Source organism: Physeter macrocephalus, chromosome 8 (genome assembly GCF_002837175.3).
Source record: "Physeter macrocephalus isolate SW-GA chromosome 8, ASM283717v5, whole genome shotgun sequence".
Lineage (NCBI taxonomy): Eukaryota > Metazoa > Chordata > Mammalia > Artiodactyla > Physeteridae > Physeter > Physeter macrocephalus.
In genome coordinates, this window is record NC_041221.1 from 137,251,305 (window position 1) to 137,266,887 (window position 15,583).

The following is a 15,583-nucleotide window of genomic DNA, read 5'->3' on the forward strand; positions in this document are numbered from 1 at the left end:
CGTGAGCCATGGCCGCTGAGCCTGCGCGTCCGGAGCCTGTGCTCCGCAACGGGAGAGGCCACAACAGAGGGAGGCCCGCATACCACCAAAAAAAAAAAAAAAAAAAAAGTTACGATACTAAAAGGGAAAGCTAGAAGCCTTGAACCTCATATTCCTAGGTCCTTTTTTGAGTTTGCCAACAGAAGAGAAAAAACAGTGGTCACGATGGGGGTTGAATGAGAATGGGAAATATCTTACCTTGTTGTTCATAAAAGCTTTCAAGCAGCGGATGATCTCATGTTTGTTACGGCTATCGTAGCTTCTGCATGTAGAAGACATAATCAGTGAAGTCCCTTCATTCTATACCCCTCCCCATTTGACTTTTCAATCTTGTAAACAAGGGTCTTAGGAACACTCCCAACTAGTAGCTCAGTAAATTCCAGCACATAGTACTCTACCTTAAAACACTGGCAAAAAGAGGTAGCTGAAGAAAGAACCATTGGTTAATCCTCTCATAAACCAAGAATTCAGTATTACATTAAAATCTTCCCTTTAACTCCCTGTAGGCTCCTAAGGGCTAAATTCTATCAGGATAACATCCCACCTATTACTGCTTGCCTCACTGCGTCAGAGGTTTCAAGTCTGTATGTTCAGGAGATAGAGGTCCTGTGTTTTGTTTTGCAAAGATCCCAGGAAGTAGAGAAATCATTTTGGGTCAGGCTGGCTTCAAGGTAGCCTAACCTAAGACAGTGCAAGGTAACCCCAGAATTATTCCAATCCTGAAGACTATCATAAAGCTAGTCCCAAACTGATCAAGTGTATTATAAGACTTCCAAATGAGATATGACGCAGATCAGATCACAGGAGAGCTTTAGACTAAATCAGACCCTATTTCCAGACTGGATAAGAACATGTGCTGGGAGACTCACAATCTTATGTGGTATATATCTTGTGTTATTCACTGTGAAATTTAAGTTCCTCCTTTCCCCGCACCTATAATCATCATTCATTCTCTGGTCACCCCTATAATAAACCCCATTCTCAGCTAACAGCATAATATCCTAGTCCGTAACTTTCCATTTAACTGCCATTTTCTCCTTTAGAGCAAACAGCCAAGTCCTCTACTACCCTCCACCTAGAAGATGCCAAGACTCGGAAGTCCTCACCCAACAGTCTCCTCTTTCTCATCATGAAGTCGTTTAAGGATGTCCAACAAGGAAGCCAGGCCCTCAGCACCAAATGTTTGCACCCAACTGTAAGGAAGAGACAAAGACGATGCAATATCAAATCAAATCAATAAATATCCACCAAAATAAAGTTTATCCTGGTAACTCTTTACTCCCAATCCAAAACATTCTCATACTTCCCTGACTCCTTTGATCTCTAATCCCCACCAGTGAGCTCCAATATTGGGCTCTCACTCCTGTTACTACCTCAGAATCCTCACCTGACAGGGTTGTTGTTGAGGGAGACACGAAGGGACTCCAGGCAGCTGAGCAGAGGCATATCCCGCAAGCCCGACCTCAGCTCCTGAATGTACATCATGGCTGACCTAGAGCTCTCCTTTTGACTCATGCCCTGGAAAGGAGCATACAGAGATTAGTAAACACTGGACTCAGTCATAAATTGGACCAGAATTACTTAACACAGTTTAAACAATATGAGGGCAAACACCCATTATACATACCACCAAACTATGTGAGACTCAGAATTTCCTTCCCATTACCCATACATACTTCATGAAGATCGAATCAGGCAAAAGTACGTAAGAAAAGTAACTCAAATGAGAGTAAAAAATGAATAGGTTTATATAAAAGAATGAAATAGAACTGATGTGGACATGAAATGTTCCATAAAAGTAGCAAAACAAACAGGTCCAAGATAAGGGCACAGTCTCCCATGTCGTGGGTACCTGCCCCAGGACTCACAGCCTTGGAGGTGTGCAAGTACTGGGACACCATCTCTCTCTTGATGATAATGTCCTTCTCCCTCAAAGGTTGCTGCTTTTCCTCGTTCAGGTTCATATCCAACTAGAAACGGGAGGAAAAAAGGAGGAAAAATTGCCTTGAATTCCTTACAAGTTTTCAGAGTTTAATATTAAGTATACTTAGTAAAGAGATGAATACACTAAATGCTTATTGAATAAATAAATTTTCCTGATCCTTAGAGACTTAAGCTATTATAGATGATGGGAATTCCTTAGGGATAAATATGGTTAACATTTTATTATAAATCCCAACAGATATTTTTATACACATATACTAAATTTTTTCCTAACGAAAGTGGACTCTCAATATAGAGGGAAAACTTATTTTGCATTATTGAAAGAAAAGCAAACATAGTATTTTCTGCACTTAGGATGGACCTTAATAATCTCTTCAGACTGAAGCACTGGATGACTGGCATCATGCAAACACCAGCAAAATCTGCACCACTCTAGGGCCTAAACACCCATTACCCCTGGTTAACTAGGTCCCTGTACGAACTCCTTTCCCATGAAGAAAGAACTGGAAACTGTGACAAATTCCCTCAACAGACATAACCTGGACTGTGTTATTGGGGGAAAGGCTCTGCTTGACCCTGTTACATATATAACCATGTGTCTGAGCCTCCTATTTCTGTGAGCACAAGTTTAACCCTAACAAGTCCAGAATATTATTTGAAACGGGGAAAGTATAGGAGAAAAAAAAGGATATATTCAATTTCTTCCCCATGTGTGTGTTTGTGTATGTGTGTGATGTGTGAAGGAATCACCACCACCAAATTGTCACAGTAATAATTTGACTTCTTTCTGACTCAATTCCTGGTGCTTTCTTCCTCCTTTTACAGATAAACTGAACAAAGAAGTTGCAAAATACTGGCCCTCAGGTTGAATCAGACCCAAAGATAAAGTATGTTTTGTCTGGCTAGCTCAACATTTTAAATTTGAGAGACTTCATATAAAAATATGAATTTATAGCACCAAGGCATGCAATCAGCAAATTTAAGATTATGGAAAACTCTACAGGTCAGTTTCTTCAACAAATTTTTTATAACAAGAGCAAGGATTAAATAGAGGGAGGAAAACCTATAGTTCAAATGAAACTTTAAGTAGACTATCACAATGGACCTTACCTGGAATTGTGATTTGAACAAACAAATTAGTTTTTTTTGTTTGTTTGTTTGTTTTTAAATGACCTAGGGCTTCCCTGGTGGTGCAGTGGTTGAGAGTCCGCCTGCCGATGCAGGGGACACGGGTTCATGCCCCGGTCCGGGAAGATCCCACATGCCACAGAGCGGCTGGGCCCGTGAGCCATGGCCGCTGAGCCTGCGCTCCGCTGAGCCTGCGCCCCGCAACGGGAGAGGCCACAACAGTGAGAGGCCCCGCGTACCGAAAAAAAAAAAAAAAAAAAAAAAAAGAAGACCTAATTAGGAAAATCTGAATGCTGGCTATGATATTTGTTTTTTAAAAAACAATTTTTTTTAAAAAAAAATAGAGATTTCTGGTTTCTTTTGAAAAACAGAAATATCTGGCACTACTGGGCTAGCATTCCCAACTGGAATGCTACAAAACCTACTGGAACTGAATTGTGGCTGGAGTTTATCAAAAATGCCAAAAGTCCTTCATTTTACTGCAGTCCCTTCTCCTTTTTATCATCATCATACTTCATTCCTCTTATCTTTGGATGAAGGTGAGAGAGAGTACAAAGTCCGTGTAGTAAAATTAGGTACAGGGAAGACTGGTTTCTCTTTTTCATGTCAGAAGAGTCTTGAACTGGCCACAAACCAGAGGAGCCATGCACGAATAAGAGGTTAGAGGTGGGGCTTCCCTGGTGGCGCAGTGGTTGAGAGTCCGCCTGCCGATGCAGGGGACGCGGGTTTAGAGGCATAGCCTCTATGTAGCCTGCTTAACTTATTTATGCTTCCTCCCTTAGCCCTAAAGACATTTAAATTTGCAATCCAAGGCCAAGAGACTGTCTTGATAATCATACTCTTAGACTCTTAACACACTTGGATTATTATGAGACAAACTGAAAGCTTCAATGAAAAGTAATAATAGTAGTACTGGTTGAGTGGTGACTACCACAGGTACCAGGCCTCCGTTTTAAGGGTTTTAAAAGCATGCTTTTAATTAAGTTAGGCCTGCCACTAATCTCTAATTGAATCTGAGATCATAAATCCCAGTTAATATATAGGTCTTATGAAACCTTATAAGCATGTACTCAAAACTTTCCAAGACTTAGCACTAGTGGACATTCACTCAGTGTCCTCCCCACTCAATGGTCCTCACTGAAGACAGCAAAGTCAGTCACATCCATGCACAGCTCATTATTGAACTGACCTCAGCCCCAATCTTTAAAGGTCTTCTAGTGATTGTAACATCAGAATTCTCTTTCCAGATTCACCACTAAGTAGAAGATCTCAGGCAAACGATGCCTTTCCATTCCTCAGCTTCTTCTTTCCCTCCCTCCCTTCCTCCCTTCTTTTTATTTATTTTTGGCCGCGTTGGGTCTTCATTGCTGCACGCGGGCTCTCTCTAGTTGTGGTGAGCGGCAGCTACTCTTCGTTGTGGTGCGCAGGCTTCTAATTGCGGTGGCTTCTCTTGTTGTGGAGCACGGGCTCTAGGCTCATGGGCTTCAGTAGTTGTGGCACGTGGGCTCAGTAGTTGTGGCTCACGGGCTCTAGAGCGCAGGCTCAGTAGTTGTGGTGCACGGGTTTAGTTGCTTGGCAGCATGTGGGATCTTCCCGGACCAGGGATCGAACCCGTGTCCCCTGCACTGGGATTCCCTGCGCCACCAGGGAAGTCACTCAGCTTCTTCTTTGTATAGATTTTGTTGTGAATGTTTTAAAATTTTATCTACTCTGGCTAACCCAAAGGTGGTCATCACACTACCACAAGAGCTGGCCCACTCATTTTATGTCTTTGTGGCTAAAGTGTTGCTGGGCTGAAGGACATTAACAAGGTCGTCAGTGACCAGATATTTCCAAGACTAATTCATAGATTCCAATCTTACAGACTGGCCCTTGTACATGTAGTCCCTTCATTAATGGGACTGCTATTAAGAAGTTCTCTGTTAAGCCTGGAATTTTTTGTAATTAAAGGATAGTTAAGGGGGACTGTACACAAAAAAGGGCCCATCATGCTCGTAAAAGCATTTTCAAGAAGATGCAGTGCTTTGGGGTGGGAAACTTACCAGCATCTGTTCAAAGAGTACTAGAACTTGCTCATCTGAAACATCCTGCAATGACTGTGCTGTGGGATCATCCCCATATGATGCAGAAGAATTTCTATGAGCAGAATTCGGCTTTTCTTTCTCCTTCTTAATTCTCATGCTGGTAAATCTCTCCAGCTGAGAAAGAAAAAAAAGTATTAGCAGTGATCCATTTTCGTTTACACAACAAAGCACACATCAAATAGCCTCTAACCTCTTTTTTTTTTTTTTTTTTTTTTGGTACGCGGGCCTCTCACTGTTGCACTGTTGTGGCCTCTCCCGTTGCAGAGCACAGGCTCCGGATGCGCAGGCTCAGCGGCCATGGCTCGCGGGCCTAGCCGCTCCGCGGCATGTGGGATCTTCCCAGACCAGGGCACAAACCCGCGTCCCCTGCATCGGCAGGCGGACTCTCAACCACTGCGCCACCAGGGAAGCCCCACCTCTAACCTCTTATTCGTGCATGGCTCCTCTGGTTTGTGGCCAGTTCAAGACTCTTCTGACATGAAAAAGAGAAACCAGTCTTCCTTGTACCTAATTTACTACACGGACTCTGTACTCTCTCTCACCTTCATCCAAAGATAAGAGGAATGAAGTATTAAGAATTGGAAACTCTCTAAAAAGAGAAAACTGTTCTTTAGCTCCCCTGCCATTTCTAAGCCCTCTAGCAGCACAGAACTGAAAGCACCTCATGTGCAGAGTGCTCAGTAAAATGCCTTTTGTTTCCCTCTAGCTATCCAATAATAAATATGGCCAGGCCCTCAGAGGATCTCTCCCTTCAAGAGGTGAGTGTGACCATAGATTTTAATAGATATAAGTCATATACAAGAAACAAGGAAATGCCTTTAAAACCGGGAACCATTCCTTTTTCTTTCTTCTGTACACTCCATAGCACTTGTGTTATGTAAGCAGCAAAAGTTCAGTACATATTCTCCAAAATCCCCTTTGCAAAGAATATAATCTACTTCAGGGGTATATATGTCATCTCTCTGTCAACCAAATGCTTATGAACCACGCCTCAAACTGCAAGGACAAGTGTTCAATTCAAAAAGAGCTACCGATAAGCTGCAGCTTATCGGCACTACCTGATTGAAAATAACAGTAAATATCTGCAAGCATTCTGGGGCTTCAAATGATAAGAGTGGCATCCAGACAGCAAGTCAGCTTGGAGTTTAAAGAACATGCCTAACCTTGGAAGCCAATGAACGTGCCAGGGAAATGCATGCAATGGGTCAAACAGAGCAAAGAGTTAGGAAAAAGCTTTGGGATGATCTGAGAATAGAACCCATATCACGTTTATAAGTTATAGAAAGTCAAAGTTATTGCAACTGGTAAATATCATAGTGTAGGAAATGAGCCATGCACATGCTGAACAAAATTTCCTTACCTCATCTGCCATGAGCCGCTTCAGAGTCTAGGAACAGGAAAAACGAGGGAGAAGAAAGGGAATAGAGATCAGTGAAATGCCAGGAAACCTCCCAAATACCAGATGGGTTGGGGAAAAAAAGAGGAGAAAATAAGTTGAAAGGATCTAGGCTCCTTCCCACATGTTAGATTTCTGCCAGACTATTCCTTAGCACATTCCCTTAGGTAAAGGGCAGGAGTTTTAAGGTCACTAAAATATAATAACCCTTTGGGGAAAAAAAGGTGGAGAACTGAAAAAACTCTAAATGGGATGACCGATAAACCTATGAAATGTGTTCAACTGCATTAGTAAACAAGGAAATGCAAACTAAAACCACAACGAGGTATCATTTCACACTCAAGACTGGCAAAAATTTTCATGTGTGTCTGTCTAGTCACAGAGCAGCGGGAGCTCTCACACACTGTTGGTGTGAATGTAAATTGCTACGGCCACTTTGGAAAACAGTATGGCATGATCTAGTAAAGTTAAAATATGCATATATATTACAACTCAATGTATCAGTTCCTATAAATCTACCCTTCAGAAGCTTGCACATATGTAGCAGGTTGTGTATAACAAGAATGTTCACAGCAACACTGTAATATCTATCAATAAAACAGAGAACAATCCAAATAGCTATCAAGAATAGAATGGATAAACTCGTATAATGGTAGAGTGGAAAACAATTACACAAAGAAAGTGAATGAACTTATAGCTACTCACAAACATAAAAGTGAATGTATTATTTCTTTTACACTGAGATTAAAAACATGCAAGACTAAATTATATTACTTAGGATGTACAATTATAAAGGGAATGATTACCACAAATGGCAAAACAGTGGTTACCTGAAGTGGGTGGAAGAGTAATGACTGCAGAAGGGGACAGGGGGCTTCAGGGGTGCTTACAATAATATTCTATTTCTTGATATGGATGATGGTTACATGGATGTTCTGTTTATAATTATTCTGTATGTTTTATATTCTCTTCTGTACATGTGCTACACTTTACCCCCCAAAATCTGAACAAGCAGGTATAGGAAAGCAGGAATTCTTCATTCTAATACTTAGTTTTAAACCATATCTATTTTTGCTAATGTCCTTAGAAGAGTATAGTAAATGCCTCTTGATGAACCTTCCTCAACTAATGAAAAACTATTTCTGACACTGCCACAAAGCTACCTTACCAACCTTTTTACAGATGAGAAAAATCTATGTCCTTATGTTCATGTGCTCCATGTCAGAGTTTGGGTAAATCCAGTGTGAACTGTGAATCTTAACTTTGCCCTCCACGGTCCAGAGGAGGTCAACCTTCTACTGATGGAATGCTAATCACTCACCCGAAACCATACGATCCTTGCTCAGTGTCAATGGAATCTAAAATTACTTTGTGTGTGCTGTTTACACAAAGTAAAGGCAGAAGGGCAGCAAAGGCAGAAGGATGATGAAGCAGAGACAGCAACACCCAAGGAGACTCAGTTCCTTTTGTCACCACCCTAAGTCACCCGACACACAGAGGTGAAACAAGCCACAAAAAGGATGAATGTTTATAGTTAGGTTGCCATTGCCAAGGTTTAACTTATTTGCTCCTAGAGCAAGTGCTTCCAGAACCTTGTCCTCCAAACTCAAAATGTTCCCTCAGAACCAAGCAACAACCCAAACAATTCTGGGATGGATATAACGTAGGTAACAGAACCTGGGTCTAATGAATCAATCTCAGCTGCAGGTTAAGTTAAAGAACAACAAACCAACAACTTGTTCTTTCTGTCTGAAGACTCTTATTTCTCTTCCCTCCATCCCCACTACTGAAGTTCATGCCACTATGATCTCCTGTTTGATTTACTGTAGTAGCCTCCTAACTGATCTCCTTGCCTTCAATCCCATCTGCCCAACACAAAATCCATTCTGTATACTATATCCAAGAGTAATTGTTCTAAAATGCCAAGCTGTCCGTGTTATTTCCCATTTAAAACCCTGAAATAGTTCCCTACTGCCCTCAGGTTAAGATCCAAATTCCTTAGCATGGCATATGACACTTCTGGCTTCTCTCCCTTGCCTCATCTCTCAACAAACCCTCCATTTCAAACTCTATCTTCTGGGCATCCTAACTAGTTGCAGGTCCACAAATAGATCTTGCTGTCTCACAACCCCAGACTTTCTCTAGGCTGCTGCTTCCCTCAGACTAGATTGTGCTTTCAAGGCTAGCTCCAACGGGCCCTACAGGATGACACCTCCTCTAATTGGATGGGTACCTCTCCTTGTGTGTATATAGAAATAGGTACTTGCCTGTCTCACAGCACTAGAAGTGGATTACAACTATCTTTTGATTGCCTCCTCTAGCCATTTCCAGACTAAGTTCCTTCACGGTAGAGCCTAAGACTTAGTCATTATATCTCCTACGAACAAATACCATAATCTGGGGCTGCTCTCCTAAAATACCAATCCCTGCAAAAGCCCTCAAATCTATTCCACCTCTTCTCTGCATTAGTGAAGAAACTGAAGCCCAGACAGGTGGAGTAAATCACTGAGGTCACATGAACAGAGGCAAGCTGGGTATGGAACTCTGGTCTCCAGATTCCAAAGCCCTAAATCTTTGCATTCCCCAGATTCTTGTCTTGTTCCCATTTAATTCCCACTAACTGTTGCCTTTACATACAAAAGTAAACCTCTCTTTTCTTAAGAAGGAAGAAACCAGTCTCCCTTGCTTTCCTTGGTGCATCATTAGAAACAGATTTATTCCTTAAAAAAATTATCCATGCTTTAGTGCTCAACTTGAGTAAGGACAGCAAAAATGATCCATGCATTTCCTCAACTACTCCAACAGAGGGCAGCATCTACCAGCAAAGTGAATCACAGTACTACAGGCAAAATTCTGTTTCAGAACCCAACAGAACGCCCAAACAGCAAGCTCAATTCCATTACTGAGATGGAACCTGCTGCTACAGTATACTGAGGGTGTATTAATTTACTTATTTAATACTATGTGTGCTTTCCTTACAGATCTTGAACATACAGTTTACAAACAGCTTTGTTAAGTTTTTTTTTTTAACTGTATCATTAACTGTTTTGTGGATTCTCTGAGATATGCAACAAGAGGTTCCTAGCTCATGAAAAGTAAGAAAGACTAAAAATAGTGGAGACCTTGAAGATAAATGCTACAGGAGCTATATTTATGCCTTATGCCCCAGAGGTTCAAGCTTTTTAACATAGTCTCTAATGATCCCACCTACTTCTTTCTAAATGCTTCTACACTCACCTTTCTCCTTGTTTGCTATCAATTATTTTCTGCCCCCAAACTATAAACCCTTAATTATCTTCACTAAATACTTCATCGTCCTGTCCCTCCTACTGAGTCTTCCACTAAAACTATACTAAAACCTTTAACTACAAATATAGATACTGAAGGAAGCATAAATACGGAATGAAATTTTTTAGCATATCAAAATCTGCTCATGAATACAGATTAATAGGAACTTCCAGATAAAAGACAGTAGACTGAATCAAATTTCCCAGCTTTTTGAAACCCTTCTACATCTACAGAAAAGGAATTTTTAGAAAGAAAAAAATGATAGAGGGAAGGAGCCTACAAGGTTGGGAAGAACAAGAAAAGCATAACTGCAATCAACTTTTGAAGCTGGGACTAAGACCCAATAGACCTAAGAAAAGTGAGTCCTAAACCTGCTGGAGGAAAAGCTAATGACCAATCCAAATTGTACTTAAGGATCCTCAACAGGCTCAGGAATTAGCAGCACCAGGTACCTATAGAAATGGGCAGTTGGAGGGAGGGGGAGGCCCAAAAATAAGATTGGTTTGAAAGATGTTTAAGAAGCAGTCGGACCAGTAGATCCTCCGTTACCCCCCAACACCCCTCCCCCCATGCCATAGGGAGACCACCCTCCCTTACTCCAGCAGAAGTCTGGAAATTTATTCTTAGAAGAGGGTAAAACACAGATCTCTGGATCAGGGGATGCCAGGCACAGTTGTGGGCAGAGATTCTATACCAAAAAGAAGAGTAAGTTAATGTATGCATACTATATGCTGAGACACCCAGCACCTTCCCCCTTCTAGTTTCTCAGGACCCCAGCACCCCAAAACCCTTACCCTTGAGGCAGAAGGTTGGAAGAGCCTTCTCTGGGGAACTGAAAAACAACATTAAGCTACTGACATAGTCCAAGCAGATGAACCGTGCCATCCAATATGGTAGCTACCAGACACAGGTAACTATTAAGCACTTCTAATGTGCCTAGTGCAACTGAAAAAGGAATTTTTCATTTTATTTAATTTTATCCAAATTTAAAATTAAAAGCTAATATTTTATTGTTATTGTTAAACTTAAGTATCAATATGTTTGGAACATGCTAGGTATGTGGATCTACCTTTCACTTGTAAATTTTTTCAAATCTAAATACACAGCAAGTATCTTCATGAAAATTTAACATCCAAATTGAGATGTGCTATAAATGTAAAATAAAAACTGGAGTTCAATAACTTCATATACAAAACAGGAGGTAAAACATCACATTAATAATTGTATCTATTACATGTTAAAATAATGTTTTAGATATACTGGATTAAAAAGTTTATTATTAAAGTTAATTTCACATGTTTCTTTTCACTTTTTTCTTTCTGTCTTTTTCTGTGGCTACTAGAAAATCTAAAATTACATATGTGATTCACATTATATTTCTATTGGACAGGGCTAGCCTACAATAAACTGCACAGCTAACAAACCCTACCCATGCATCCAGAGTTTCCAAGTCCAGAGTTTTTTAGCCCCTCATTTTTAAACATTTACAGACAACCAAGGATTATCAAACACATGAGGAAAAATCCTAATAAGAGAGGGGGAAAAAGCAACTCATTATACAGAGACTATGCAAGAAAAAGAAAGATTAGGAAAAAAAAATTAATATCCACAAGGGAGAACATAATGCCATTTTTTAAAATTGTTTTTTTAAAGTTGTGGCCATGCTGCGTGGCATGCGGAATCTTAGTCCCCTGACCAGGGATCAAACCCACGCCCCCTGCAGTGGAAGTGCGGAGTCTTAACCACTGGACCGCCAGGGAAGTCCCTATAATGCCATTTTAAAAAGAAACATTCAGAGGAAAAAGAACCCTGAGAAACTGAACACATGAGAACAGAAACTCAAGAGAAAACTCAATAGAAGGGCTGGAAGATAAGAATTTGAGGATATCTCCCAAAATTAGAGCAAAAAGACAAAGATGGAAAAATAAGAGAGTAAAGATAAGAAAATTAGATCAGTTTGGGAGGTCCAATATCCAAATAACAGGAGAACAGAGGAGGAAGCTATCAAAGAAATAATTCAAGAATATTTCCCAGTACTGAATGTAAGTTGGTGCAGCCACTCTGGAAAACAGTATGGACGTTCCTCAAAAGACTAAAAATAGAGTTGCCATATGATCCAGCAATCCCACTCCTGGGCATATATCCAGAAAAAAACTATAATTTAAAAAGATACATGCAACCCTATGTTCATAGCAGCACTATTCACAATAGCCAAGACATGGAAACAACCTAAATGTCCATCAACAGATGAGTGGATAAAGAAGATGTGGCTCATATATACAATGGAATACTACGCAGCCATAAGAAAGAATGAAATAATGCCATTTGCAGAAACATGGATGTACTGAGAGATTATCATACTAAGTGAAGTAAGTCAGAAAGAGAAAGACAAATACCATATGATATCACTTATACGTGGCATCTAAAATATGGCACAGGGCTTCCCTGGTGGTGCAGTGGTTAGGAATCCTCCTGCCAATGCAGGGGACACACAGGTTTGATCCCCGGTCCGGGAAGATCCCGCATGCCGTGGAGCAACTAAGCCCGTGCACCACAACTACTGAGCCTGCATGCTAGAGCCCAAGAGCCACAACTACTGAGCCTGAGCACCTAGGGCCGTGCTCCACAAGAGAAGCCACCGCAATGAGAAGCCCGTGCACAGCAATGAAGACATGACGCAGCCAAAAATAAATAAATAAAATAATAATTTTTTTAATTAAAAAAATAAAAATGAATAAAATATGGCACAAATGAACCTATCTTGAAATAGAAACAAACTCACAGACATAGGGAACAGACTTGTGGTTGCCAAGGAGGGGGCTGGGGGAGTGATGGATTGGGAGGCTGGGGTTAGCAGATTCAAACTATTATATATAAAACGGATAAACAACAAGGTCTTACCACATAGCACAGGGAACTATATTCAATATCCTGTGATAGGGACTTCCCTGGTGGCACAGTGGTTAAGAATCCACCTGCCAATTCAGGGGACACAGGTTCGAGCCCTGGTCTGGGAAGATCCCACTTGCCGTGGAGCAACTAAGCCTATGCACCACAACTACTGAGCCTGCACTCTAGACCCCACGAGCCACAACTACTGAGCCCATGTGCCACAATTACTGAAGCCCATGCACCTAGAGCCCATGCTCCGCAATAAGAGAAGCCACCACCATGAGAAGCCTGTGCACTGCAAGGAAGAGTAGTCCCGGCTCACCACAACTAGAGAAAGCCTGAATGTAGCAATGACGACCCAAAACAGCCAAAAAAAAAAAATCCTGTGATAAACCATAAAGGAAAAGAATATAAAAAAGAATGTATACATATGTATATCTGAATCACTTTTGGGGTATAGCAGAAACTAACAACATTGTAAATCAACCATAGGTCAATTTAAAAAAAAATTTTCCAGTACTGAAGGATAAGTTCCCATCACAAAAGACAGAAACAGATCACCACACAAAGGCGTATCATGGTGAAATTCCAAAACACTGGGAAAACAAAGAAACGCCTACAGTTTGAAAGAAGGGGGACTTCCCTGGCGGTCCAGTGGTTAAGACTGCAATTTCACTGCTGGGGGAGCAGGTTCAATCCCTGGTCAGGGAACTAAGATCCCGCATGCCATGCAGTGCGGCTGGGGCAAGCGGGGGTGGGGAAGAAGGGAGAAAAACTGGTCATATACAAAGGAATCAGAGAAGCTTTGAATTTTTTAAACTACATACAAAAAGCTAAACAATGAAAAAAGGCCCTTTTAAAATCTGAAAAACAAAAAAAAACCTTCTAACTTAGAATTCTATACCCAACCAAATTACTCATCAAATGTGAGTTCAAAATAGGTATTTTCAGACATTGAAGCTTTCAAAAAATTTATCCCCGTGCACCTTAGGAAGCAATTGTAGGATACGCTCCACCAAAATGAGGGAGCAAACCAAGAAAGTGAAAGACCTGAAATACAGGAAACAGGAGATCTAACAAATGAAAGAGGTAAAAGAAATCCCTAGGACAAAGATTCCAGGATCTTTGTGGTGATCCCCTACATTCCTCATGGCTTAACCCATGGATACCCTCAGAAGCAGCCCTTGTAAACACACACAGAATCTAAAGTCAGACTATGACTCCAGCACTTGGGAGCCTCCTCCTCAGTGTGGCAATATCATCATTTAAACATAGTCTAGATTTTTGCTTGTTACTCAATTTTTATAATAATCTTTCAGTTATATGCAAACAATTATAGATAGACGCACAAAATATTTTTTAAAGGGGCAGAAAAACATTTATTCTATAGGAATTTTTTATTCAATAGAATTAGATGGGTAAATAAATTTCTGAAGGTCATTAGCTGGTACAGGAAAAGAGCTTAACAAAACTGCATTTATTAAAATAAGATTCATTTCCTCTAAAAGATTCTCAGTATTATCAAATCTTACTTAAATTAACACAAATTGCTCAAAGGTACACTGCATCAAAAGTAATAGCATCAGAATAAATATACTTGACGGGGCACTGCTCTGCATTAAGACCATCAATCAACATAAAAATGAAAAGCTGTCCCTTCGCTCTCCTTCCAGAGTGTAATTCAAAGCTCTGATTCAGTCACCACATCCTAATGTAATACGTGGTAAGATAAATCTTTTGGTTATCATCTACAGGAAATAAGAAACTTCCTAGAGACTTTACAGTTTGGTTTCTCTAAGAAACCAAAATTTAAAGTCAAGATCCCAAGGTATGCCCTATGAGGCCAAGCTAATTAAAATAAATTTATGACCGAATGAGTCAGAAACATACTCTGATCAATTATTATAATAAATGCAAATGAAATCTAAAACTCCTTTTCCATAGCTGGATTTGTTGATGTGGTGGTGGCTGCATCTATTAGCACTTCAGCTTTTTAAAAGTGGGCCGATCGGACTAGACTTGGCAGTCTTTTTGGACAGAGGTTCCCTCTGTTTGCCTAGTAACAGAATTGGTCTTATTATAAATTCAAGGATATAAGAAAATTCATCCAAGGCACTGATTCACTTCTACCCAATTCCCTGAATCTTTAACTTTTCCATCTAGTCACAAAAAGGGCATAGAATTCTCAGACAATTAAGGACAGTCTCTTGGAACAGGATACTCATGTAGCCTAACAAAAGGTAATTAGGTAGTGTCCTTAGCAGAAGAGAGGTTAGGAGAGATCTAATAAGAGAATATGATTAACCATTACTCTGATCACAGAGTACTTTACATAGCAAAAAGTGTTTCTAATTCCTACCAATGTGCTTCACAGGAACAGTTAATCATGGACTTTTACCTCATGAACCACGTGGCTAGCATAAGGGTAATATAAACCTATAAGAGCAAGCCCGTATTTCGGTACTTTCTAAAGATTTTGTTCAGGCTAACTTATAGGGGACAACTATATCTGAGTTCTTGGCTAAGGGAGAACACCACAGGTGAATGCCACTTGGCCCCTGCTCTGTGATGATTCTAGGAGGCCCAGGTTTTTCTCATAACACCTATAATCACAATGCAATTCACTGCCTCAATATACTCAATTCCCACCTCTCCCTCTTCTGACATCCACACTTGCTCATGGGCTAATTCAGCGTGAGCGAAATATTTAGTGTCATAGGTAGAATCCAGGACGCCCCCCAAGATTCCCAGCCTGACGTACATACGCTGTATAATCACCAGGACTGTAAATATTATAGGATATCACTCTTGT

At 40.5% G+C, this 15,583-nt stretch overlaps 1 protein-coding gene across 1 annotated transcript in view; it reads right to left on the reverse strand.

Annotated features, from left to right (window-relative positions):
• The window catches only part of LOC102981261 (protein diaphanous homolog 1), a 42,392-nt gene that overhangs the window by 9,457 nt on the left and 17,352 nt on the right, over positions 1 to 15,583 (reverse strand). The window contains exons 2-7 of the mRNA XM_007102078.4: positions 6,556 to 6,582; positions 5,154 to 5,309; positions 1,908 to 2,009; positions 1,427 to 1,557; positions 1,146 to 1,232; positions 238 to 301 (exon numbers count right to left, since the gene is read on the reverse strand). Coding sequence (XP_007102140.3) covers positions 238 to 301; positions 1,146 to 1,232; positions 1,427 to 1,557; positions 1,908 to 2,009; positions 5,154 to 5,309; positions 6,556 to 6,582 — 567 coding nt within the window. The remainder of the gene's footprint in view (positions 1 to 237; positions 302 to 1,145; positions 1,233 to 1,426; positions 1,558 to 1,907; positions 2,010 to 5,153; positions 5,310 to 6,555; positions 6,583 to 15,583) is intronic.